Here is a 23496-nt window from a genome sequence, read left to right on the forward strand (position 1 = left end):
CAAACTGAAGAAGAAGAATGAGCCTTGAACAATATAATGCAGTTTTAATATAGGGAAACAGATTGTGCTACCCAAAGTTGAGCTAAAAAGACACACACTTTCTATCACAAAGAAAACATAAACTACCACTTCTGTCTGTCTGTCTGTCTGTCTGTCTGTCTGTCTGTCTGTCTGTCTGTCCGTCCGTCTATCTATCTATTTAGTATCATAATAATGTTGTATGCACTACATTCTCAATTCTGATCTATTGTGTTGCAAAGTTACATTTCATAAAGATGTTGACATAAGTACTGTCCCTGAGCTGTCAATAAGGGACTGGGCTGGACGGGACTGGAACTCATTATGGATTTCAAGGAAAGTTTTGTTCTTGGTTTCAGGTACGACAAAGAAAATATATAGTGTCACCGAAAAGCAAACAACCAAGAACACCAGGAAACAGTACTGCTGTAGTTCAATCTGTGGAAAAAGAACACAGAAGAATAAAGTGTAACACAAATACAATTCAGACATGAGACCAACCAAGCTTCTTGGTCTTGATCCCTAACAATACTAACAGCTACCTACCACAACAAAGGGAAACGCCATGCTTATGAGGAAGAAGCTGGTCCAGTTCATGGTGCCTGACACAGTGAATGCAGCAGGGCGAGCATTTTGTGTAAATAGTTCTGTGGTAAAGATGTTTGTAACACCACCTACAGAGCAGAAGAAGAAATAAAAGATCACAGTGTGTTAACTGCAGCACAATAGTTGTGTTATAGTAGAGGACAGACATCAAGAGGTCACTTATTCAGTCAGTTACCTGGTCCTAAGCCAAAACTCAGGATAAAAGCAAAAACACATGCCATGCTGAGGTATGGAACAACTGGGCTGGTATCCTGAGAGGAAAGGAACCACACAACAGAACCAGGGTTTGAGTCATGGAATTTTATGTGGAAGAAAAACTAACAAAAAAACATGTTTATTGATATCTACATCTAAATAATATTGAATAAATCTACAATCGTATATATCTTTTTTATTATATGTTTTTTTAATCTTATAACAAATAATCTATATAGATAGATAGATAGATAGATAGATAGATAGATAGATAGATAGATAGATAGATAGATAGATAGATAGATAGATAGATAGATAAATAGATAGATAGATAGATGTTATTTGTTATACCTGAAAAGTCAGAGTCAGAGTGAGTAAAAAGCAGCAGATGCCCATCAGTGCGTAGCCTCCTAAGATGAGCACTTTCCTTCCCACTCTTTCAACAAGCAAACCCTGTAAGACACAAAACATGTCACAGGACCGAAAGACATTCTGGCCAAAAGAACCAGTATGTGATGTGTGTTTTGTTCTGTGTGTGAAATAGTCAATCATACAGGCAGTTCACAGCACAGCTCTTATCCCTATTTCTATTTCTCTTTGCTGGATCATATCTGAATTGCATTACAGATCCCAGAGTTACTCATACTTACACAAGTTAAAACGGTGATGCATTCACAAACACCAGTGCCAACGGTCACATATGGAATTTTATCATCCGGAATACCAGATTCTCTGAACACATAATCTGCATAGAAGTAAATCTACAGCAATCACAGATAAAAACAAGACATACAAACATACACACCTCACAATATTGGTTAAAATGCTACATGTGCATACATTACAATCTACTGTAAGTCAATGTTCAAGCCAAGTCACATATGACTCATGTTAGAGTTACACACTGCACTGCAATTGAAGATGCAAACACTCACCTGGACCAAGGTGGAAACAACTGTCATGTCACGTTAACAGCCAATCCAGTTGCTTTGAAATCATGCTTTTGTTTTTACTTTTGATAAATACATTTAACATTAGTAAGTATTGACAAAAGAAACAGCAGAAGGAACAACACAGGGTGACAGTAGATATAGTGGACATACAGCATTGATCCCATTCAGTTGTTGAGCCATGTTGAGCAGGATGACGGTGAGAAGCTGCCAGCGCAGGCTGCGGTCACTAAAGAGCTCCCAGGGTTTCTTCACCTGTGTTCCTAATGAAGTCATCCTCTCCAACTCTATTTCCTGCCTTTCACTTTCAAAGTTTTTTCCACCGTGTAGTTTTTTCAGTGCTGTGGACAAAATGAACAGTTTCTCATGTGTTCTGAACACAACCGACTCATCTGAACAACCCACAGGAGATGAGAGCTTTTTGTTTGATACCAGTGTGTTGAACATCATCACAGTGATGTGCAAGATAGTGATCGCATGCTTGACCTCACAACCTTGCGGTTGAATGCAGAGGTCTCTGGTGAGTTATTTTTCAACTATACTGCCCTTAGTACCTCAATCTTTGCATGCTAGATTGTAAAACCATGAAATAAGTGCAGTTTTTGGACAGTTTAAACATTATTTACCCTTGATGAATCCTTCAAAATCTTCTTTGTCAATGAGCAGGTAGCGTGGGCTCTCTTGGAAGCAGGGCAGTATGAGGAGCTGCAGGAATGCTGGGATACATGTAGTGGAGAGCAGAATGTGCCAGTACTCTTCTCTGCCCAGGAGCTCTCTGTAAAGTCCCACAAAAATGTCATATCTACTTAAAATGATGACAACATTCTCTTGTGAAAAGGCAGCTGAAACAGTGATGTGAACATTTCAGACTGTAGGAGCTTTGTTCAACACTTACTGCAGTCCCATCACTTGTCCAGTCAAGATTCCAAAAGTGATGAAAACAGAGGTTCCCATTGCAATAACACCACGGAGTGCAGTTGGCGCTATTTCCCCTAAATAAAGAGGCTCAACACAAACTGCAATGCCTGCAAAACATTAAATCCACATTTAAGCATTTCAAATTGTTTTGTATGTCATCTTCAAACTTTTTACTAAGACAAATATGTTCCTTTTAAAAATAATGTCACAGTGAATAATGTCATGCTTTCATAGCGGCAGTAGCTCAGTCCATAGGGATTCAGCTTGGGAACCGGAGGGTCGCCGGTCCGAATCTCGTATGGACCAAGTAAGTAGACTGGTAGCTGGTGAGTTGCCAGTTTGCCTCCAGAGCACTGCCGAGGTGCACGTGAGCAAGGCACCGAACCCCCAACTGCTCCATGGGTGCCGTACAATGGCTGCCCTGCACCCCCTCTGTAATGCATGTGTTTGTGTGTGTGTGATATGTGGGGGTGTAAGATAAATTTCAATTGCATGCGATTTGCCTTGAATTGCATGCAAAATGACGTGTAATAAAGTATCTTAAATCTTAAAATAGGGAGTTTTTAAGTGTATTTGTGAATCATATACCAGCCTGTATTCCAGTGAAGAAACGTCCAATGATGAGTAATTCATATATTCCTGTGGGGTAACTCAGTCCCATCAGCAATGCAGCCACGAAGGCAAAGGTATTATTGGCCAACAATGTCCCTTTCCTGAAGCAACAAAATGGCATTAGTGGGAAACATCTTCATTCCAAACTTATAAGATAAAAAAGAACATAATGTCTTATACCTTCCCAGCTTAACAGACAAAGTTCCACCCACAGATGCTCCTACAAGCCCTCCTAATGTGAACATGGATACAATGATGGACCAGAGTAAGGTGAGGACATCTTCTGATATCTCAGTCTGATAACGCTTCTGCCAGGTTTGGTTGATGAAGTTCTGCACATGCTACAGATAAAAGGAGGAAAAAAGGCTAAATGCACATTCAGACTGTGAACTAAAATTGTTTCCATTCGGCAAGTTTTATTTCTAAATGAATATCAGATGAAAAAAACTGTGAAACCTTAATGTGTGGAACAATCTAAAAATGTTTGAAGATGCGTGACTTAACTCAGGTTTAAAGAAGGTTTCAGCATGTTTGGATGCAAAAACCCTACGATAAATAAAATGCAAATTGAACGATTTTTATGTTTTTAGTTACAGGTGACAGAATGAGGTATGAAATTGGAATTACATTTCATAGAGGTCCAACTTTCATAGTCCAACTTTTCATGTCAAAGAATAATTTAAACAACCTGGCCTATGTTAATTGTTCTTTTCTTTGTGTGACCGACATGAAGCCTCTTTGTCTGATCCTGTGGCACCTTTTGTTCCCTTAGTTCCAAACATTATGATCCTCAATCATTCAAGACAACATTAATTTCACAAAAAAGCACAGGAATAGGTGGTGTTATTACCATGGTGGGTGCGTTGATAACAGAAATATTATAGCCAAACTGGAAGGAACCACCTATACATGCAGCTGAAGCTGCCAGCAGAAGGGATTTATTTGGAAACTGTCAATGAAAAAACAACAGAGAAGAAACAGTTAATGTTGCCATGATGAAATAAAGGACACAGCTATTTCAACATGTTAAAGCTTACATACCTTTGATCTGCACTCATTTCCTGTGTTGTCAATAATAAGCAGAGGCTGCTTTTCATCTGCTCTTTCTTTTAGCATTCTGTTGGTAATTTTTTCTTCAAAGTTTCTACTTCCTTCTTAATGTCAAGGCTTTCCTCCCTTGACATCCTCTGACAATAGGGTGACTATATCCATTGTATCACCCAACGCACATGCTGTCACATCATGACCGTGTAGCGTGAAAAACCAGACCACATTATTCCATGCACATCAGTGGTTCATAATGTTTCTATGTAGCCAAAGTTGCATTGACTTTCTTGCTATTGTTCCAAAAACAGACAAATAGCTGACCTCACATCACAATCTCTTTCCAACTCATGCAGACCCTCCCTTCCCCCATTTTGTAGACTTCGCTTTGTCTGAAAATCCTCCGTGACAATAAAATCCTGAACTAATTGTGAAAGTCATTCACTCCAACCATGAAGTACAGCACATTAGTGATGGGTCATGCGCACAAGCATCGGCTCTGGGAGCCGGCTCTTTGTAGTGAATCAGAAGAGCCGGCTCGCAATCGAGTGAGAGCCGGCTTCCAGCTTTTTTCCATTCGCTGCTTAGGTTTCACTTTCAGTGCTCAGTCCCAGCTCTGGTTACGACAGAGCTTTGTTATTATTGGCCAGCATGGCGACCAGCATGCGGCATTCACGTGAGAATTGATAAAAATAATAATAATAATAATAATGATAATAACTTAAGGATGTGTAAACAGAGAGGGGGGCGGGGCAGACACACCACTTGACTCTAGAGTTGGGCGCTACCGGGTATTTGGTATCGATCCGATACCAAGTAACTACAGGGCCAGTAGAAGTGTTAAGTGTGAAGTTGTGTGTGTGTGTGTGTGTGTGTGTGTGTGTGTGTGTGTGTGTGTGCGGGCCAGGCTGAGCGTACCTGCAAGTGACAGGGCAACATCAAAAGATGAGGAGGAAGGGGGAGCAAGGTGTGATGCTCCGCAAAGTGTGTGTGTGTGTGTGTGTCGAGGGGAGCGCGCTGAGTGGGCGGGCCAGGCTGAGCGTACCTGCATGCTTGAGCCAAGTGACAGGGCAACATCAAAAGATCTGCCCAATATCTGCCCAAAACAGGGCAGATACTCACGGAGAGGCGAAATCGTATCAGCCCATCCAAGCTGAGGCATCTGATCTTCCTGAATGCCAACCTGCCCTGAGGACTAATGCTGTTTGCATTGAGTTTGGTTCTGGTTTTGGTTCTGTTCTGTACGGTGGCCGAGAACCGCCACCGCTGCAAATAAAAGAAGCGCTGCAAAAATAAAAAGCTGGTGCAAAAATAAAAAAGGCGATGCAAATAAAAGAAAGTCTGCAAAAAAGAAACGCTACTGCAAATAAAAGAAAGTCTGCAAAAATAAAAAAGTCGGTGCAAAAATAAAAACGGTGATGCAAATAAAAAAGCCACAACGGAAGTGGGTTACCGGGGACTGTTTTTGCCGATGCACCTGTGTGAGTAGAAGACGACGCCGACGCACCTGTGTGAGGAGAAGAAGACGGCGACGACGACGACGAGAAGAAACTACGAGTAGGAAAACGAACTAGAAAGTAAGTGAACATGATAGTGTTTAATGTCGCTACGTGTACTTTTTAATGTGTTATTTGGTTAGGCCAGGTAACCCCAGGTTTGAAGGTGAACTGGAGAATGCCGGTGTATTGTTAGCTTCGGCTAACACGGGGAGACCACTAACCAGATGTCAGTTTGACATCATAGCTGGAGTTTGAGTTATTGGATGACATCGTTTTGTTAGCGTGATGCCATCACACTCATTTATTTAAGTAGCTTCAGATTCAAACAGCTTCAGCAGCATTGGAGACACACTTTCTGGACCAACATCTGACTGTGACTCTGTGAGTGAGCTCGTTTTGTGGTGACTATCTACAGTGAAGACAGCTTATTACTGTCGTTGTTGTTGTTTGTATCATTAATAATCATGCTAACAATAATCTAAGGCGTGGGTAACAGAAGTTATGTGGATGAATGTGAAGTTTAAGCTGTGTGGGGTGGCCAGGGACCTTTGAGAAAGAACCATGACCATAATGTCAGATTGAATCCTAAACTTGACTGTTTTTGCTTTGTCATTTACCAGGTCATGTTTTGTCCATTCTGTGGGGTGAACCTTCCATCCGTCCTGGTATATTGTGGCTCATGCTGTAGAAATGTCAGGTTCCTAAGGAGTCTTCAAGATGAAGGTACATTTCTTTCTGACAGTTAATGAGGTTCTTAAACATGATGGATTGCTATGCTTTTTCAGAGAATATACTGTCTGTTAGTCATGAATATACCACTTCATATGGTGAAATCCATAACAGAGGCATGTGGAATACAATGAATTTGAAGACATGAAAAATTAAGAAAGTTTCTTAGTCTAGTAGGCTACTGATCCCTGTAAAAAAATCCTATGCAACAATTTTGAGTGTTTTGCACTATGCTACTTTTATATAAAGACATTTTCAATTAATTAACTTTAACGAGTGCATTGAATAGCTTGATTCCTCAATAACTAATCACTAACTACCATGTCACCCACACATGATAATCTTAACAATCTCATTTATTCACCTCTGTAAAAATTGAAAATGTTCATTATGCAGTTCATCATTTAGCCTCTAATATAGTGTCCTCCGTCCTACCCCTCAGGTCCTGAAGCTAGTACTCCAGTGGATGAACTTATCCAAAAATATTTCACAGAGGGCCATAGTTATGAAATAATAGTGGACTTACTGAAAACCAAACACAACACATCAGTCAGTTTTCGCAATCTACAAAAAAGACTAAAACATGCAAGCCTGACCAGAAGGATCAACTACACTCCAATTGCTACTGTGCAGGCAGCTATTTCCGAGGAGCTAAAGGGATCAGGCCAGCTTTTAGGGTATAGAGCGATGTTGCAGATTCTGAAACGGAAACACTCTCTTGTCGTCAGACAAGACGATGCACCTAATGGCAGAGCTGGATCCATGTGGAACAGAGAATCGCTGCAGACGTAGATTTGTTCGAAGGGCATATCATTCAATGGGACCAAACGAAACCTGGCACGTTGATGGGTATAATAAATTAAAACCTTTTGGAATTGGCATAAGTGGCTGCATTGATGGCTTCTCCAGAAAAATTATGTGGCTGAATTGTGGAAAGACGAACAACGACCCTTCAGTAATTGCTCAAAACTACATCAACTGTGTAGTTGAGCATGGAGTTTTTCCAAAGCGGCTCCGCACAGATTGCGGCACTGAAAATGGAATAATGGCCGCCATTCAATGTACCATGAGATCAGAGCATGCAGACGAGTTTGCAGGAGCTTAAAGCCACATGTATGGCACTTCAACATCCAACCAGCGGATTGAAAGCTGGTTCCGGAAACAAAGGTTTCTGTCACTTTTAATTCATTTATGTTTTACTTGACCCTGGATTATTGTATTTGCTGTATGCATTTATATTATTTCTCAGTTTAATGTATATTGCTGTGCTTTTTAAAGGAAAGGGTATATTGTAGTGAAATCTCCAAAAGGCATGAGTCAGTAGTAAGTGGACTTGTACATTAATCTAAACCTCTTGAAGAACGATGACCTGGATGAATTTGTGTTTTCTATCTAGGAGCCAATTTTGGATGGATCTGTTCAGTGACTTGAGGGAGAGGCATCTCTTCAATGGCAGCCCTGCAAACACAAAGTTCACCTCCTGGAGTCACCTTATTTATTATTAATTACGTAAAAACTGAAATAATGTGGTGCTCTAAAATGTGGGTACTTAACTGCACTTGAAAATATTTTGTAACATTTTGATTATAAAATTTAAGATTCACAATAAAGTTTTCCCTCATGTGCAATGCTTTCTCTAATATTTGATACTTAGTTTAACCTAAGATCATTGCTTGTCTTTGGGTCTCTGCATCCTTGTCCTGTAAGAAACTCTGGAGATAATTGTAATGACCATGAAAGTGAAACTTAATTGATGTGTTGCTCAGTGTGAACACTTTCCTGTACTTGCTCCTAGCAATTGTGGTTTCCCAGCATCTGCCCAAACCCTGAACCACATCACCAGCATCATGCCAGTGCCAGCAACTCCTGCTGGGGATGAGCATGAAACTCTTTTTGGAGAACTGCAACGACAGAGTGGTGTAAGAGCTCCTTTGCAGTGGGAATCAGCTGTAGAGAACTACATCACCCTGAAAAACATGGCTGGTCTGTAAAAATTTTAGGGACATATTTGTGTTGTGACAACACCAAAACAAACTTCTTTTTATGTGTTGTATTTGCTGCTGCTGTATATTGCTGCTGTCATTTTCTTCTCTCCCCTGTCATTTGGCAGAGGCTTTTGTCCAAAGCAACGTACAAATGTCTGTAATAAAGTTGTCTATGCCTGAAAAAATCTTAAAAAAAAAAAAAAAGAACAGTCTGTAGTTTTTTTATTTATTTTTTATTTAAAGAAACAAGCTGAAGCTGCAAGCACATTCCTGATATCAAATACAATAAAAATGTGCGGTCTTGACAACAGTCTAAAAATGAAATGTTTAATATAATGTACACAAACATGGATCTCTAGGTCAGAGCGTGACACATTCTTTTAAGTAGTTTAAGCCTTGATTGTGTGACAATATTTTCAGACAAGGCTAAGTGTGAACGATAGACTATGTTTCGGAGCTACAATTACCAGAGCTGCTGAATCAGTGCTTGACTCTCCATCTGCAGGTTCCCATATCTGGAAGTAAAAAACAATATATCAGTGAGCACTTCAAATTTGATTGACAGAACTAGAGCTGAACAAATTTGAACATAAATATTGAAGTTTGTAAAATATGTGTAGGCCAGGACACTGCAACATTTACTGTAATTTAAAATGCTATTTTGGCACGTTTCATCAGAAACATGGCTTCTATGTAAAATCTAGAAACATTTTCATTTTCAGACAGAACTTACAATATAATCAATGTAAGACACAACAAATGTGGCACTCACCAATGTATCAGCTGCACTGAATTCTGCAGAGCTTGGACTCATGATGATCACCTCTGAATCCGACAAAGTAGTTTCGGAGGCTGCTGGTGTCCACAAAAAGGACAATTCATTATGATCTGCAAAAAACAAACAAAAAAAACAAGTATCATTAGGTTGCTTTGGACTTAAATTGCATGAACATTTTAGCCGTCAGTTCAATACCTCAATCTGACATTATGGTCATGGTATTTTCACAAAAGTCCCTGGCCACCTCACACAGCTTAAACTTCACATTCATCCAAATAACTATTGTTACCCACGCCTTAGATTATTGTTAGCATGACTATTAATGATACAAGCAACAACAACAACGATAGTAATAAGCTGTAGCCGTCAGTTGCTTCCACTCTCGTTAGTGGTCTCCCCGTGTTAGCCGAAGCTAACAATACACCGGCATTCTCCAGTTCAACTTCAAACCTGGGGTTACCTGGCCTAACCAAATAACACATTAAAAAGTACACGTAGCGACATTAAACACTATCATGTTCACTTACTTTCTAGTTCGTTTTCCTATTCGTAGTTTCTTCTCGTCGTCGTCGCCGTCTTCTTCTCCTCACACAGGTGCGTCGGCGTCGTCTTCTACTCACACAGGTGCATCGGCAAAAACAGTCCCCGGTAACCCTCTTCCGTTGTGGCTTTTTTATTTGCATCACCGTTTTTATTTTTGCACCGACTTTTTTATTTTTGCAGACTTTCTTTTATTTGCAGTAGCGTTTCTTTTTTGCAGACTTTCTTTTATTTGCATCGCCTTTTTTATTTTTGCACCAGCTTTTTATTTTTGCACACCAGCTTTTTTATTTTTGCAGCGCTTCTTTTATTTGCAGCGGTGGCGGTTCTCGGCCACCGTAGTTCTGTGGATTTGTTAGCAATTTCGTTCATTTGTCCAATACAAAAGTTTAATTGAGGACATTATTAATGTTACCTTGAGTTTGGTTCTGTTCTGTGGATTTGTTTGAAGTTTATTGTTAAATAATAAAATAAATGCACAGAATTAGGCAATTATAAGGTCTCTCATAAAAACACTGAAAGCAAAAGGCTTTTCAACACATAAACATTGATCTTTTTGCAAAGTTAAGGTAAGCTATAGGCTACAAAAGATCCTAAATAAAGAGCCGATCGGGAGTCGAAAGAGCCGGCTCTTCTTTGGGAGCCGAGTCAAAAGAGCGGGCTCTCGGAAAAGAGCCGAACTTCCCATCACTACAGCACATGATCACTGCACATTGACATTACATTACGATCATTTGGCAGACTTACATTACATTACCACCGCAATTAAGGGTTCGGTGCCTTGCTCAGGGGCACCCCCGCAGGGGCTCGAACCGGCGACCCTCCGGTTCCCAAGCAGAAGCACTACCCACTGAGCCACTGCCTGCCTTGACCAATTCAGCACATCTCATCTTGTCACTAAAATGACTGCAGTTATCAGGTACAACCACCAAATTAATAATTATATTACTCCCAAAAAATTATCACAGCCCACCTAACATTCGTATTTGTCTGGCTCAGAATTCACCAATCACACCTCCTGTTCATGTAGCCCATAGCTGTGTGTAGTTACTTCTCAGTTGTGTTTGACATGTTTGTGATTTCATGTGTTGATTTTACATTGTGCCCTATCAAAACATGACAACAACCATTTCATGTTTCTTTGTGCATATCTTAAATGTTCATACTAGTTAAATGTAAGTGCTGTATAGGAACAGTCTAACCTTAGAGGGCTCACACATGTAATTGTGTGTGAGCCATGATTAAGCAGTAAGCAGTAAAAAAGGGAAGGGGGTGGTATATCAGATAGAGCTTAGTTTAATCCGCTTAGCAGTGAAATTGTATGCAAAAATGCCTGACAATTTGGCAGAGAGTGAAAAGGTAGATAATGAATAAAAGGGGATCAAAACCAGAGCTCTGGGGAACACCAGTAGTAACAGGGAATTACTGGGATCTCAGATTGTTGCATTTCTGAAACTACATTGTTCTTGAGTGAGTGATATATTATAATAGTCTCTCCATGCCAGCCCCCCTCAAAGATACTTATTCTCTCCAGGTCACATGCTTTGCAGAGAGATTAAGTCGGCTATTAAAAAAAAGAAAGAAACATCATCCATTTTGAAAATCCATATCGATGAATTGATCTTTATTGGAAAATCCCAGAAGGGCATAGTTTGTAATGGTTATCATAAAAGTTATCAAACTATGACATTCTTTGAAGTTATGCAGATAGATAACATATGGATAGCATATATAATATACTATATAATATTACACTATGCAATAATATAATGTAATATAATATAATATAATATAATATAATATAATATAATATAATATAATATAATATAATATAATATAATATAATATATAACATATAACATAATAACATATAATATCATATAATATCATTTAATATCATATGATGTTATATTGTATTATATTATATTATATTATATTATATTATATTATATTATATTATATTATATTATATTATATTATATTATATTATACAATACATGAATACAATACATCAAATAATTTACAGTTAAGTATCATCATGTTGTATTACTCTACGTTCTCGATTGTGATCTATTGTGTTGCAAAGTTACATTTCAAATAGCTGTTGATAACTGAACTGTCCCTGGGCCATCAGTACAGGATTGAACTGGACTGGACTGGAACTCATTATGGATTTCAAGGAAAGTTTTGTTCTTGGTTTCAGGTACAACAAAGAAAATGTAAATTATCACCAAACAGCAAACCACCAAGAACACCAGGAAACAGTACTGCTGTAGTTCAATCTGTGGAAAAAGAATGTATACAAATACTGTGAAACACAAGTACAATTCTAAAAGGAGAACAACCAAGCTTCTGGGTGTTGATTCCTCACAGCTACCTACCACAATAAAAGGAAACACCATGCTCATGAAGAAGAGGCTGGTCCAGTTCACTGTGCCTGACACCATGTATGCCGCAGGGCGAGCATTTTGTGTAAATAGTTCTGTGGTAAAGATGTTTGTCACACCACCTACAGAACAGAAGAAGGAGAAAGACATACATTAGTTAGTTAACTGCAGCACAATAGTTGTATAATAGTAGAGGACAGACACCAAGAGGTCACTAAATACAGTCAGTTACCTGGTCCTAAGCCAAAACTCAGGATAAAAGCAAAAACACATGCCATGCTGAGGTATGGAACAACTGGGCTGGTATCCTGAGAGGAAAGGAACCACACAACAGAGCCATTATATTATATTATATTATGTTATATTATATTATATTATATTATATTATATTATATTATATTATATTATATTATATTATATTATATTATATTATATTATATCATATTCGTTTTGTGGCAAAAACAAACAAACATATGTATGAATTATGAATATACTTTCTTTTTTCTTTTTTTACAATGCCTGATTATTTGTTTTACCTGAAAAGTCAAAGTCAGAGTGATTAAAATGCAGCAGATACTCATCAGTGTGTAGCCTCCTAAGATGAGCACTTTCCTTCCCACTCTTTCAATAAGCAAACCCTGTAATACACAAAACATTTCACAAAACCAACAGACTCACTGTCCAAAAGAACAAGCATGTGATGTGTGTTTTGTTCTGTGTGTGAAGTAGTTTATCATACAGGCAGTTGTTCACTTCTCCTTATTTCCCTTTTTGTTTGCTGGAGCATGAAGGAATGTCTGAATTGTATCGCTATGGAGAAGCATCCAGTGTAACACATACTTACACAAGTTAAAGCGGTGATGCATTCACAAACACCAGTGCCAACGGTCACATATGGAATTTTATCATCAGGAATGCCAGATTCTCTGAACACATAATCTGCATAGAAGTAAATCTGCAGCAAACACAGATTAAAACAAGACATACAAACATACACATTTCACAACATTGGTTAAAATGCCTTACATACATTAGAATCTATGTTTGTGCCCATGAAAATCAATGTTCAAGCCAACTGGGCCTGGTGTTCTGATTTGAAGAACCTAGTGACTCTTTGAGTCTCATATGACTCATGTTAGAGTTACACACTGCACTGCAATTAAAGATGCAAGGAGTCACGTGGACCAAGGTGTAAACAACTGTCAACCATAACAAGCTAACAGCAAGTCTAGCTGCTTTGAAATCATGCTTTTGTTTTGAATTTTGATAAACCTTTCTAACATTTTTGTATTCACAGTTTTGTTCAGAGAAACAGCAGAAGGAACAACACAGGGTGACAGTAGATATAGTGGACATACAGCATTGATGCCATTCAGTTGTTGAGCCATGTTGAGCAGTATGATGGTGAGAAGCTGCCAGCGCAGGCTGCGGTCACTGAAGAGCTCCCAGGGTTTCTTGACCTGTGTTCCAAGTGAAGTCATCCTCTCCAACTCTATTTCCTGCCTTTCACTTTCAAAGTTATTTACTCCATGTAGTTTTTTCAGTGCTGTGGACAAAATGAACAGTTACAAATGTAGTTGTGTTGTGTTCTGCAGACAATCTCAACCACAGGAGCTTTTTGACGTTTTTTTTGACAATGTCGAACGTTTTTTCTTTGAGATCATGACACTTCAATCTTTACATGCTAGATGTGAAATCATGAAATCAAAGTTTTACATCTCAGTTTTGTCACAGATTAAACATTATTCACCCTTGATGCATCCCTCAACATCTCCTTTGTCAATGAGCAGGTAACGTGGGCTCTCTGGGAAGCAGGGCAGTATGAGGAGCTGCAGGAAAGCTGGGATACATGTAGTGCAGAGCAGAATGGGCCAATACTCTTCTCGGCCCAGGAGCTCCCTGTCAAGTCACACAGAAATGTCATATCATCTTTAAATAATGACATCATTCTCTTGACCTCGTAACTATAGTAATTTATGTGAACATTTCAGACTGTAGGAGCTTTGTACAACACTTACTCCAGTCCCATCACTTGTCCAGTGAAGATTCCAAAAGTGATGAAAACAGAGGTTCCCATTGCAATAACACCACGCAGTGCAGTTGGTGCTATTTCCCCTAAATAGAGGGGTTCAACACTAACGGCGATGCCTGCAAAAAATGAAATCAACAGTTAAACATTTCAGTTGTTTGCATGTAATCTTCAAACTTTTAACTGAGAAAAATATTTTTCTTTCAAAATATTGTCACAGTGAATAATGTCATGCTTTCATAGGGAGTTTTTAAGTGTATTTGTGAATCATTTACCAGCCTGTATTCCAGTGAAGAAACGTCCAATGATGAGTAATTCATATATTCCTGTGGGGTAACTCAGACCCATCAGCAATGCAGCCATGAAGGCGAAGGTATTATTGGCCAACAATGTCCCTTTCCTGAAGCAACAAAATGACATTAGCGGGAAACATCTTCATTCCAAACTTATAAGATAAAAAAGAACATAATGTCTTATACCTTCCCAGCTTAACAGACAAAGTTCCACCCACAGATGCTCCTACAAGCCCACCTAATGTGAACATGGATACAATGATGGACCAGAGTAAGGTGAGGACATCTTCTGATATCTCAGTCTGATAACGCTTCTGCCAGGTTTGGTTGATGAAGTTCTGCACATGCTACAGATAAAAGGAGAAAAAAAGGCTAAATGCACAATTGGCTTGTGAACTAAAATTGTTTCCATTCGACAGAGCTTTCTTTTTAAATTAATATCAGACATCACAATGCTTCAGAGTTACAGACACAACACATACACACTAGAAGAGCAGTAATGCTGTATAACTGTAATGTCTGTCTCTACTGTGCAGCAGAGTAAACTTCTAACTTCACACGTTGTAGACAAACAATTGTAATAAATCAACTCAATGAGTGACTTTGCTAAGTTAACTAAGAGATTAAAGAAAATGTCACAGTAAAAAAAACATATTAGGATGCAGAAACCCTACAACAAATAACATACAAAATATTAGATATAGTTTTATAGTTACAGGTGACAGAATGAGGCATTAAATATTAAATGAATTTCACAGAGTCTTAGTTTTCATGTCAAACTGTAATTAAAACAGCCTGGTTATATGAATGGTCTTTGTGTCACTGAAAAACACAAAAACAAAACAAAAAAAACTATAAAGCCTCTGTTTCTATTTCTATTGAATTTACATTAAGAAACATTTTCTGATCCTGTGGCAGATTTTGCTCCCTTAGTTCTGCAAGTTATCTATAAGAGCCCCAGTCATTAATAAGTAAATAAATGAAATTAACAGTTGAGGAATATGTGGTGTCATTACCGTGGTGGGTGCGTTGATAACAGAAACATTGTATCCATACTGGAAGGATCCTCCTATACAAGCAGCACAAGCTGCCAGCAGAAGGGATTTACTTGGAAACTGTCAATAAAAAAACAACAGAGCAGAAACAGATTTCATCAGCATGATTAAATAACATCAACAGCCATTTCAACATGTTTCAACAAGCTTACATACCTTTGATCTACGCTCATTTCCTGTCTTGTCTTTAATAATCAGATGAGTGTGTTCATCTCCGTTTTCTTTTAGCATTTTGTTGGTGATGTTTTGATGAAAGTTTTTACTTTCTCTTCGTACAGTTTCCATGCAAGGCATCCTTTATGTAAAGACTTTCCTGGAACTCAACTGGATTCTGGCACCTTTTGACAGTAGGATGAGATTATCCAGCGGATCACATGATGGTGACATTGTGACCGTGGGGCTGGTTTTCACATTATTCCTATGAACTGCAGCCAAGAGCCACAGAGATGATGGCAATCTTACACAAACTGTCTGTATGGTCACTCAATAGATTTTATTGTTCAGAGAAAAACAAACAATCAGGCTTTAGTGGGGAAGTACGTCAACTGAATATGAGCTCAAGAGCATGCCAAATCTCAGGTGTTGCAGTGATTTAGCTCCCATCACAATATCTTCCAACTTGACACACATGCAGACCTCCTCCCTCCCAATTTCATAGACGACCCTTTGTCTAAAAATGCCATATGACAATGAAATCCTGAACAAATTGCCATTGAATGCAGTCCAACCATGAAATACAGAACATGATCACTGCACAATGCACAAAAAAATATACATCACAAAATTTTCACAGCCTTACTAAATTTCGGATGTGTAACACACAGAATTTATCCATTATACTTCCCATTCATTTAGTTCATAGCTGTCTTAAGAAACTTCTCATCTGTATTTCATGTGTTTGTGATGGCATGTTTTGATTTTACATTGTGGCCTATCCAAACATGAAGGTAACCTTTTCATGTTTCTTTATGCATATCTTCCATGTTCAATATTGGTTAAATGTGGGTGCGACATAAAAAGAGTCTAAATATAGTACTTAAGCCACAATGAACATCAATTGTAAATTGTGCCTTATTTGAATAGTTTAGTTGTGGATAGTTTTTTGGAATGTCTGATATTAGGTGTTAATCATATTGTTGGTGTGCAATGTATCTGTGGCCTGTTCCTGCTACTGGAGTAATTTCAGTTTTCCATATACTTTGATATGTGAAGCAGGAACGTGGAGCGTAGTTCTAATTATACTTAAGATCAGAAAAGGTAGAGGTAAATGCTCAATAGAAGAGCAGTCATGTTCATCCCTGATGTACTTGTCGCTAATGACCTTTCAAGCATTTGTCCCGATGAGTAGGTTAATACCAGAGTCCATTTCATGGATATTTCGGTTGTGTCAGGTCTTTTTGTCTGGGAATGTTGAGCCGGCAAACAGGCATTAGACAGCTGAATGAAGTCATCTTTCTCCCAGAGTTTCCAAACCTGAGACATGATGACTGGTCAAAGGCTTCTCTTGGTTCACGGTACACAAAAGAATATTGGTCTTATGCCCTGTAATGTTGAGGATGCGGTCCAACCTCACATCAAGTATAAGCCCGTTAAGTGTCTCTTTTTTTTTTTTAAACTACTGATTTTGCTTTTTGAGTTTATTTTCAAGCAGTAGTAGTAGCTTTATCACAGATCTTCATTATTTGAACAAAGTTAGATCTTATTTTAATTGGATTTCCCTTTTGATTTCATGAGCTCATTCAGACTTTACACCAATTTGTTAGCTTGTTTACATCTCAAGTTTCTCATCTTCTGCCAATTTTCAATAAACAATTCCAATCCTGTGTTTAATAATCCTTTTTTTCCTGTTCAGAATCCCTTTCCTTTAAAACAGCATCATCTTGTGGCTGTCCATTAGACTTTGTCAGGTTTATGAAATAAAACAATCTTTTGTTATGTCAAAACACTCGTTGTTTTCCGAATGTTTTACAAGATCCAGTTTCACTCGAAGAGCAAGTTCTGTCTGAGCTGTAATGGCAGTTTCAAAGTTTCCAATGTCCTTTCTTTTCTTGTTTACATTAATACACATATTGAAGGATTGATCTCACACAGAGCCAAAAAAACTTTTTCCAGACGTTAACATGCAGTTTAGTCAAGGGTTTATGTACAAAAGTAGACAAAAGATGAACATAGCAGGTTTTCACTCTACTGGCTGTGACATGATTTTTGGTCTCGTCTGGTACACACTGTATGAGCTCTACCTGTGCCCACCCATTTCCTGGCAGCAATAATATAATATAATATAATATAATATAAAATAATATAATATAATATAATATAATGTATAAGGCTGCACCTAACAATTCTTTTTTTAACGATTAATCTACAGATTATCCTTTCAATAAATCGATTAATCTATCGATTATATTTATTACGCAATATAGCAATTTGTTCCCCCAAGATAAATATAAAACTTATCTCATTAATATTTCAATATTTTCTTCAATCATCTTCTCTTGAAAACAAACAAATGTAACAAAGATTTTGCGATGCATTATACCACAAATAGCCACCTTTTGACTGATAATCTCCGTTTTACAATCCAACATATTGCTTATTCAATTCAAGTAAAAGTGATCAAGCGCAATCTTCATTCAACAACAAAATACATGAGGCAATGTGATATTCAAGTCACTTTCAGAAGAAATAACCGTGCAACCTCAAATTTAGCAGCCAAACACAAAATCCTCTTAAATAGACATTAATATAAATAATTGTATTATATTTATTTTAATAATGTTAAAATACAATTGATATAAAATTAGAACAATTTGAGTAACACAAGAATAACTAAAACTTGCAATCTGAATCACATCTCAATTAAAACATTATTATTGTATTTTATATGACATTTTCCTCTAGACTGGAAGGGACTGAACTGGAAGTCATTATGGATTTCAAGGAAAGTTTTGTTCTTGGTTTCAGGAACAACGAAAAAAATGTAAATTGCCACCAAAGAGCAAACCACCAAGAAAACCAGGAAACAGTAATGATCAAGATCAATCTGTGGAAATAGAACATAGAGGAATATTGTGAAATGATACAAATAAAATTTAAACACTAGTAGAAACTTCTAGGTCTTGAGTCCTAACAATAATAACAGCTACCTACCACAATAAAAGGAAAGACCATGCTTATGAAGAAGAAGCTGGTCCAGTTCACTGTGCCTGACACCATGTATGCAGCAGGGCGAGCATTTTGTGTAAATAGTTCTGTGGTCCAGATGGTTGTCACGCCACCTACAGAGCAGAAGAAGAAGGACAAAAATTAAGTTTAAGAGTTAACTGCAGCACAATAGTTGTATAATAGTAGAGGACAGACACCAAGAGATCACTTATTCAGTCAGTTACCTGGTCCTAAGCCAAAACTCAGGATAAAAGCAAAGACACATGCCATGCTGAGGTATGGAACAACTGGGCTGGTATCCTGAGAGGAAAGGAACCACACAACAGAACCAGGGTTTGAGTCATGGAATTTTATGATCACACACACAAACACACACACACACACACACACACACACACATACGTACATATATACGTACATACATATATACGTACATACATACATAGGTGCATACATATATTTTTTACTGTCTGGTTATTTTTTTTACCTGAAAAGTCAAAGTCACAGTGATTAAAATGCAGCAGATGCTCATCAGTGTGTAGCCTCCTAAGATGAGCACTTTCCTTCCCAGTCTTTCAATAAGCAGACCCTGTAAGACACAAAACATTTCACATGACCAAAATACTTTCTGTCCAAAAGAGCAAGCATGTGATGTGTGTTTTGGTGTTTGTCTGTGTGTGAAGTAGTTTATCATACAGGCAGTTGTTCACTCCTCCTCTCTTCCTACTTACACAAGTTAAAGCGGTGATGCATTCACAAACACCAGCGCCAACGGTCACATATGGAATTTTATCATCGGGAATGCCAGATTCTCTGAACACATAATCTGCATAGAAGTAAATCTGCAGCAAACACAGATAAAAACAAGACATAAACACATATACACCTCACAATATTGGTTAAAATGCTTAACACACATTAGAATCTATGTTTGTGCCCATGGTAGTCATTGTTCAAGCACACTGGGCCTGACCTGAACTGTGTTCTGTCTTAAAGAACCTGGTGACTCTTTGAGTCTCATATGATTCATGTTAGAGTTACACACTGCACTGCAATTGAAGATGCAAAAAGTCACGTGGACCAAGGTGTAAACAACTGTTTGCCATAAGGTGTAAACAGCAAGAACAGTTGCCTTGAAATTGTGCTTTTAATTTTACTTTTGATAAACCTATTTAACATTTTTGTATTCACAGTTTTGTTCAGAGAAACAGCAGAAGGAACAACACAGGGTGACAGTAGATATAGTGGACATACAGCATTGATGCCACTCAGTTGTTGAGCCATGTTGATCAGGATGATGGTGAGAAGCTGCCAGCGCAGGCTGCGGTCACTGAAGAGCTCCCAGGGTTTCTTCACATGTGTTCCTAATGAAGTCATCCTCTCCAACTCTATTTCCTCCCTTTCACTTTCAAAGTTTTTTCCACCGTGTAGTTTTTTCAGTGCTGTGGACAAAATGAACAGTTTCTCATGTGTTCTGGACACAACCGACTCATCTGAACAACCCACAGGAGATGAGAGCTTTTTGTTTGATACCAGTGTGTTGAACATCATCACAGTGATAGTGATCGCATGCTTGACCTCACAACCTTGAGGTTGAATGTAGAGGTCTCTGGTGAGTTCATGTAAAGGATTGCTTCAATCTTTTTCAACTACACTGCCCTGAGTACCTCAAGCTTTGCATGCCAGATATAAAACCAATCAAAGCAGTTTTGACACAGATTAAACATTGTTTACCATTGATGCATCCCTCAACATCTCCTTTGTTAATGAGCAGGTAGCGTGGGCTCTCTGGGAAGCAGGGCAGTATGAGGAGCTGCAGGAAAGCTGGGATACATGTAGTGGAGAGCAGAATGGGCCAATACTCTTCGCTGCCCAGGAACTCCCTGTGAAATTACACAGAAATAGCATATCCTCTTTAAATATTGACATCACTCTATTTAGATCTAGTGACTGAAAAGTCATGTAAACATTTCAGACTGTAGGAGCTTTGTGCTTACTGCAGTCCCATCACTTGTCCAGTGAAGATTCCAAAAGTGATGAAAACAGAGGTTCCCATTGCAATAACACCACGCAGTGCAGTTGGTGCTATTTCCCCTAAATAAAGAGGCTCAACACAAATGGAAACGCCTGCAAAACATTTAATCCACAGTTAAACATTTCAATTGTTTGTATGTACTCTTCAAACTTTTTACTGAGACAAATATGTTCCTTTCAAAAATAATGTCACAGTGAATAATGTCATGCTTTCATAGGGAGTTTTTAAGTGTATTTGTGAATCATTTACCAGCCTGTATTCCAGTGAAGAAACGTCCAATGATGAGTAATTCATATATTCCTGTGGGGTAACTCAGTCCCATCAGCAATGCAGCCACGAAGGCAAAGGTATTATTGGCCAACAATGTCCCTTTCCTGAAGCAACAAAATGGCATTAGTGGGAAACATCTTCATTCCAAACTTATAAGATAAAAAAGAACATAATGTCTTATACCTTCCCAGCTTAACAGACAAAGTTCCACCCACAGATGCTCCTACAAGCCCTCCTAATGTGAACATGGATACAATGATGGACCAGAGTAAGGTGAGGACATCTTCTGATATCTCAGTCTGATAACGCTTCTGCCAGGTTTGGTTGATGAAGTTCTGCACATGCTACAGATAAAAGGAGGAAAAAAGGCTAAATGCACATTCGGCCTGTGAACCTAACTTGTTTACATTTGAAAACGTTTTATTTTTAAATGGATATCAGACATCACTATGCATCTAAGTTACAGACTCAATACACACACACTAGAAAAGCAGTAATGCTGTATAACTGTATAACTGTAATGTGTTTCTATGTGACTGAAAAAAGTGAAGCAAAGACAAAAAAGCCTCTGTTTCTATTTCTATTACATTCACTTTAAGAAACATTTTCTGATCCTGTGGCAGATTTTGCTCCCTTACTTCTACAAGTTATGAGCCTCAGTCATTAAAAAATTAAAAAAATGGACCGAACAGTCAGAATATGTGGTGTCATTACCATGGTGGGTGCGTTGATAACAGAAACATTGTATCCATACTGGAAGGATCCTCCTATACAAGCAGCACAAGCTGCCAGCAGAAGGGATTTTTTTGGAAACTGCCGATGAAAAAGCAACAGGGAAGAAATAGTTTTCGTCGGCATGATTAAATAACAACAACAGCCATTTCAACATGTTCAAGATTACTTACGTTTGATCTCCGCTCATTTCCTGTCTTGTCTTTAATAATCAGAGGCGTGTGTTCATCTCCGTTTTCTTTAAGCATGTTGTTGGTGATGTTTTGTTCAATGTTGTTGTTACTTGTTTGTATGCAGCGCATCCTTTATGTCCGGACTTCCATGCGATTCTGACATCCTCTGACCGTAGGATGAGTTTATCTAGCGTATCACTCAAATCACATGATGTCACATCGGGACCGTGGGGCGGCAAACACGAGCCTTCACTTTTCAACGCTCATTAGAATTTCTAGTAACTACTGTAAATATCACTGAAATGCCAATGTCATCTAACGCAAAGTGTCTGCGTGGTCTCTCAATAGGCTTTATCGTTCAGAGAATAGACATATACCGGGAACCTATCTGAATGTGTCGATTTCAGCCTTGTGATTTTTCCTAGAAGTCGCTTTTTTCGAAAAATCCTCCATTACAATTAAATCCTGAACCAATTGCCCAAGTAAAGCAGTCCAACCATGACGTACAGAGCATGATCACTGCACATCACCTCAGGAACTGCAGTTATCACGAACAACTGCCAAATTAATTATATTACTCCCAAAAAATGTATTACAGCCATGCTTAATTTCGTGTATGTTATGCTCAGAATTTAAAAACAAGAGTGAAATGGGGGGGTCAAGTTGCCACTACGCATAGTAGCCTATGAAAAGATGTAGATGGATTTTTTGTATGTATTATATGTAGATTTATTTTTATTGAAGCAAACATTTAACAGTGCACATTCAGTAATAGGGTGTTTTGGAGATAATTTTTTATACAGAAAGAGGGGGAAAAAGAGAGAGAGAGAGAGAGAGAAAGAAGGAAGGTTGTATTATTATTACTATTGCTGTTGTTAAACTTTATAAGTAGACCCTGAGGTAAAATAGGCAATATGAGGTACAAGTAGATTGAAGTTGAAACAGCAGGAAGCCATGGCCGCTGGAGGTTATGAGAACATGGCACAGAAGTGTGGATGCAGGATGGCATCAGTGATGTTGATGCGATGATCTCATGGGGTAAATACAGTTTTTACAGGATGATGTCAAACAGCAATGCAGGCTACTACAAAAAGCATCATAGGCTGTGGTGAAGAGGAGAGAAGAGAGAAACATAAAAAACTAAAACAAAGAGAGGAAATCCCACCCAACCCCGCATCCATACAACCCCGTCCTGGCCCGTCTGGGATTTAAAATAAAAAGGAAAAAATTAAAAGGAACTATTCGGTGTTCAGTTTTTCAGTCACCGATCTGGCATAGCCTGTAGATCTGTGAAGTAAGAGAGAAATAGTTGCCATCTCTGATAGAACTTGTCAGAGTGGCCCCTCATAGTGTACTTTTCTTGAGTTTAAGAATATACATTGTATCCCTCAGCCATGGCAATATAGAGGGAGAGGTAAGGGATTTCCAATGCAGGAGGCGGCGTAGCAAGCAGAAAGGTGAAGATGTTCCTTTTGTTTTGTTA

The 23496-nt window shown here is 38.4% G+C and overlaps 3 protein-coding genes and 2 long non-coding RNA genes across 6 annotated transcripts; 1 reads left to right on the forward strand and 4 right to left on the reverse strand.

Annotated features, from left to right (window-relative positions):
• Nucleotides 1–267: 267 nt before the first annotated feature.
• Nucleotides 268–4415, reverse strand: LOC143001369 (solute carrier family 2, facilitated glucose transporter member 11-like). The gene is made up of 12 exons (XM_076150936.1): nt 4341–4415; nt 4150–4248; nt 3480–3640; nt 3276–3400; nt 2665–2794; nt 2396–2544; nt 1923–2110; nt 1470–1580; nt 1171–1272; nt 800–875; nt 565–692; nt 268–456 (listed from the first exon to the last, which is right to left on the reverse strand). The coding sequence occupies exons 1-12, from the start codon at nt 4413–4415 to the stop codon at nt 268–270; spliced, it is 1533 nt and encodes a 510-aa protein (XP_076007051.1).
• A 1356-nt stretch (nt 4416–5771) lies between these two features.
• Nucleotides 5772–9470, forward strand: LOC143001188 (uncharacterized). Of its 2 annotated transcripts, XR_012963690.1 has the most exons (4): nt 5772–5920; nt 6463–6565; nt 7968–8112; nt 8367–9470. It is a non-coding gene; the product is annotated as an uncharacterized LOC143001188 (long non-coding RNA). The 2 variants fall into 2 exon arrangements; XR_012963689.1 differs by lacking the exon at nt 8367–9470 and having other exon boundaries at nt 7968–8199.
• LOC143001190 (uncharacterized) lies at nt 8934–10107 on the reverse strand. The gene is made up of 3 exons (XR_012963691.1): nt 9862–10107; nt 9329–9444; nt 8934–9071 (listed from the first exon to the last, which is right to left on the reverse strand). It is a non-coding gene; the product is annotated as an uncharacterized LOC143001190 (long non-coding RNA).
• A 1860-nt stretch (nt 10108–11967) lies between these two features.
• Nucleotides 11968–15869, reverse strand: LOC143001368 (solute carrier family 2, facilitated glucose transporter member 11-like). Its single transcript, XM_076150935.1, has 12 exons — nt 15795–15869; nt 15600–15698; nt 14770–14930; nt 14566–14690; nt 14280–14409; nt 14012–14160; nt 13620–13807; nt 13106–13216; nt 12798–12899; nt 12494–12569; nt 12256–12383; nt 11968–12156 (listed from the first exon to the last, which is right to left on the reverse strand). Exons 1-12 carry the CDS (start codon nt 15867–15869, stop codon nt 11968–11970), a joined length of 1533 nt encoding a protein of 510 aa, XP_076007050.1.
• A 2617-nt stretch (nt 15870–18486) lies between these two features.
• On the reverse strand, nt 18487–22088 carry LOC143001498 (solute carrier family 2, facilitated glucose transporter member 11-like). The gene is made up of 12 exons (XM_076151128.1): nt 22014–22088; nt 21823–21921; nt 21292–21452; nt 21088–21212; nt 20801–20930; nt 20538–20686; nt 20058–20245; nt 19535–19645; nt 19291–19392; nt 19028–19103; nt 18789–18916; nt 18487–18681 (listed from the first exon to the last, which is right to left on the reverse strand). The coding sequence occupies exons 1-12, from the start codon at nt 22086–22088 to the stop codon at nt 18487–18489; spliced, it is 1539 nt and encodes a 512-aa protein (XP_076007243.1).
• Between the last annotated feature and the right edge of the window lie 1408 nt (nt 22089–23496).

The sequence above is a fragment of the Genypterus blacodes genome, unplaced genomic scaffold (assembly GCF_046128005.1).
Source record: "Genypterus blacodes isolate CSIRO-AG114 ecotype Tasmania unplaced genomic scaffold, CSIRO-AGI_Gbla_v1 ptg000053l_1, whole genome shotgun sequence".
Lineage (NCBI taxonomy): Eukaryota > Metazoa > Chordata > Actinopteri > Ophidiiformes > Ophidiidae > Genypterus > Genypterus blacodes.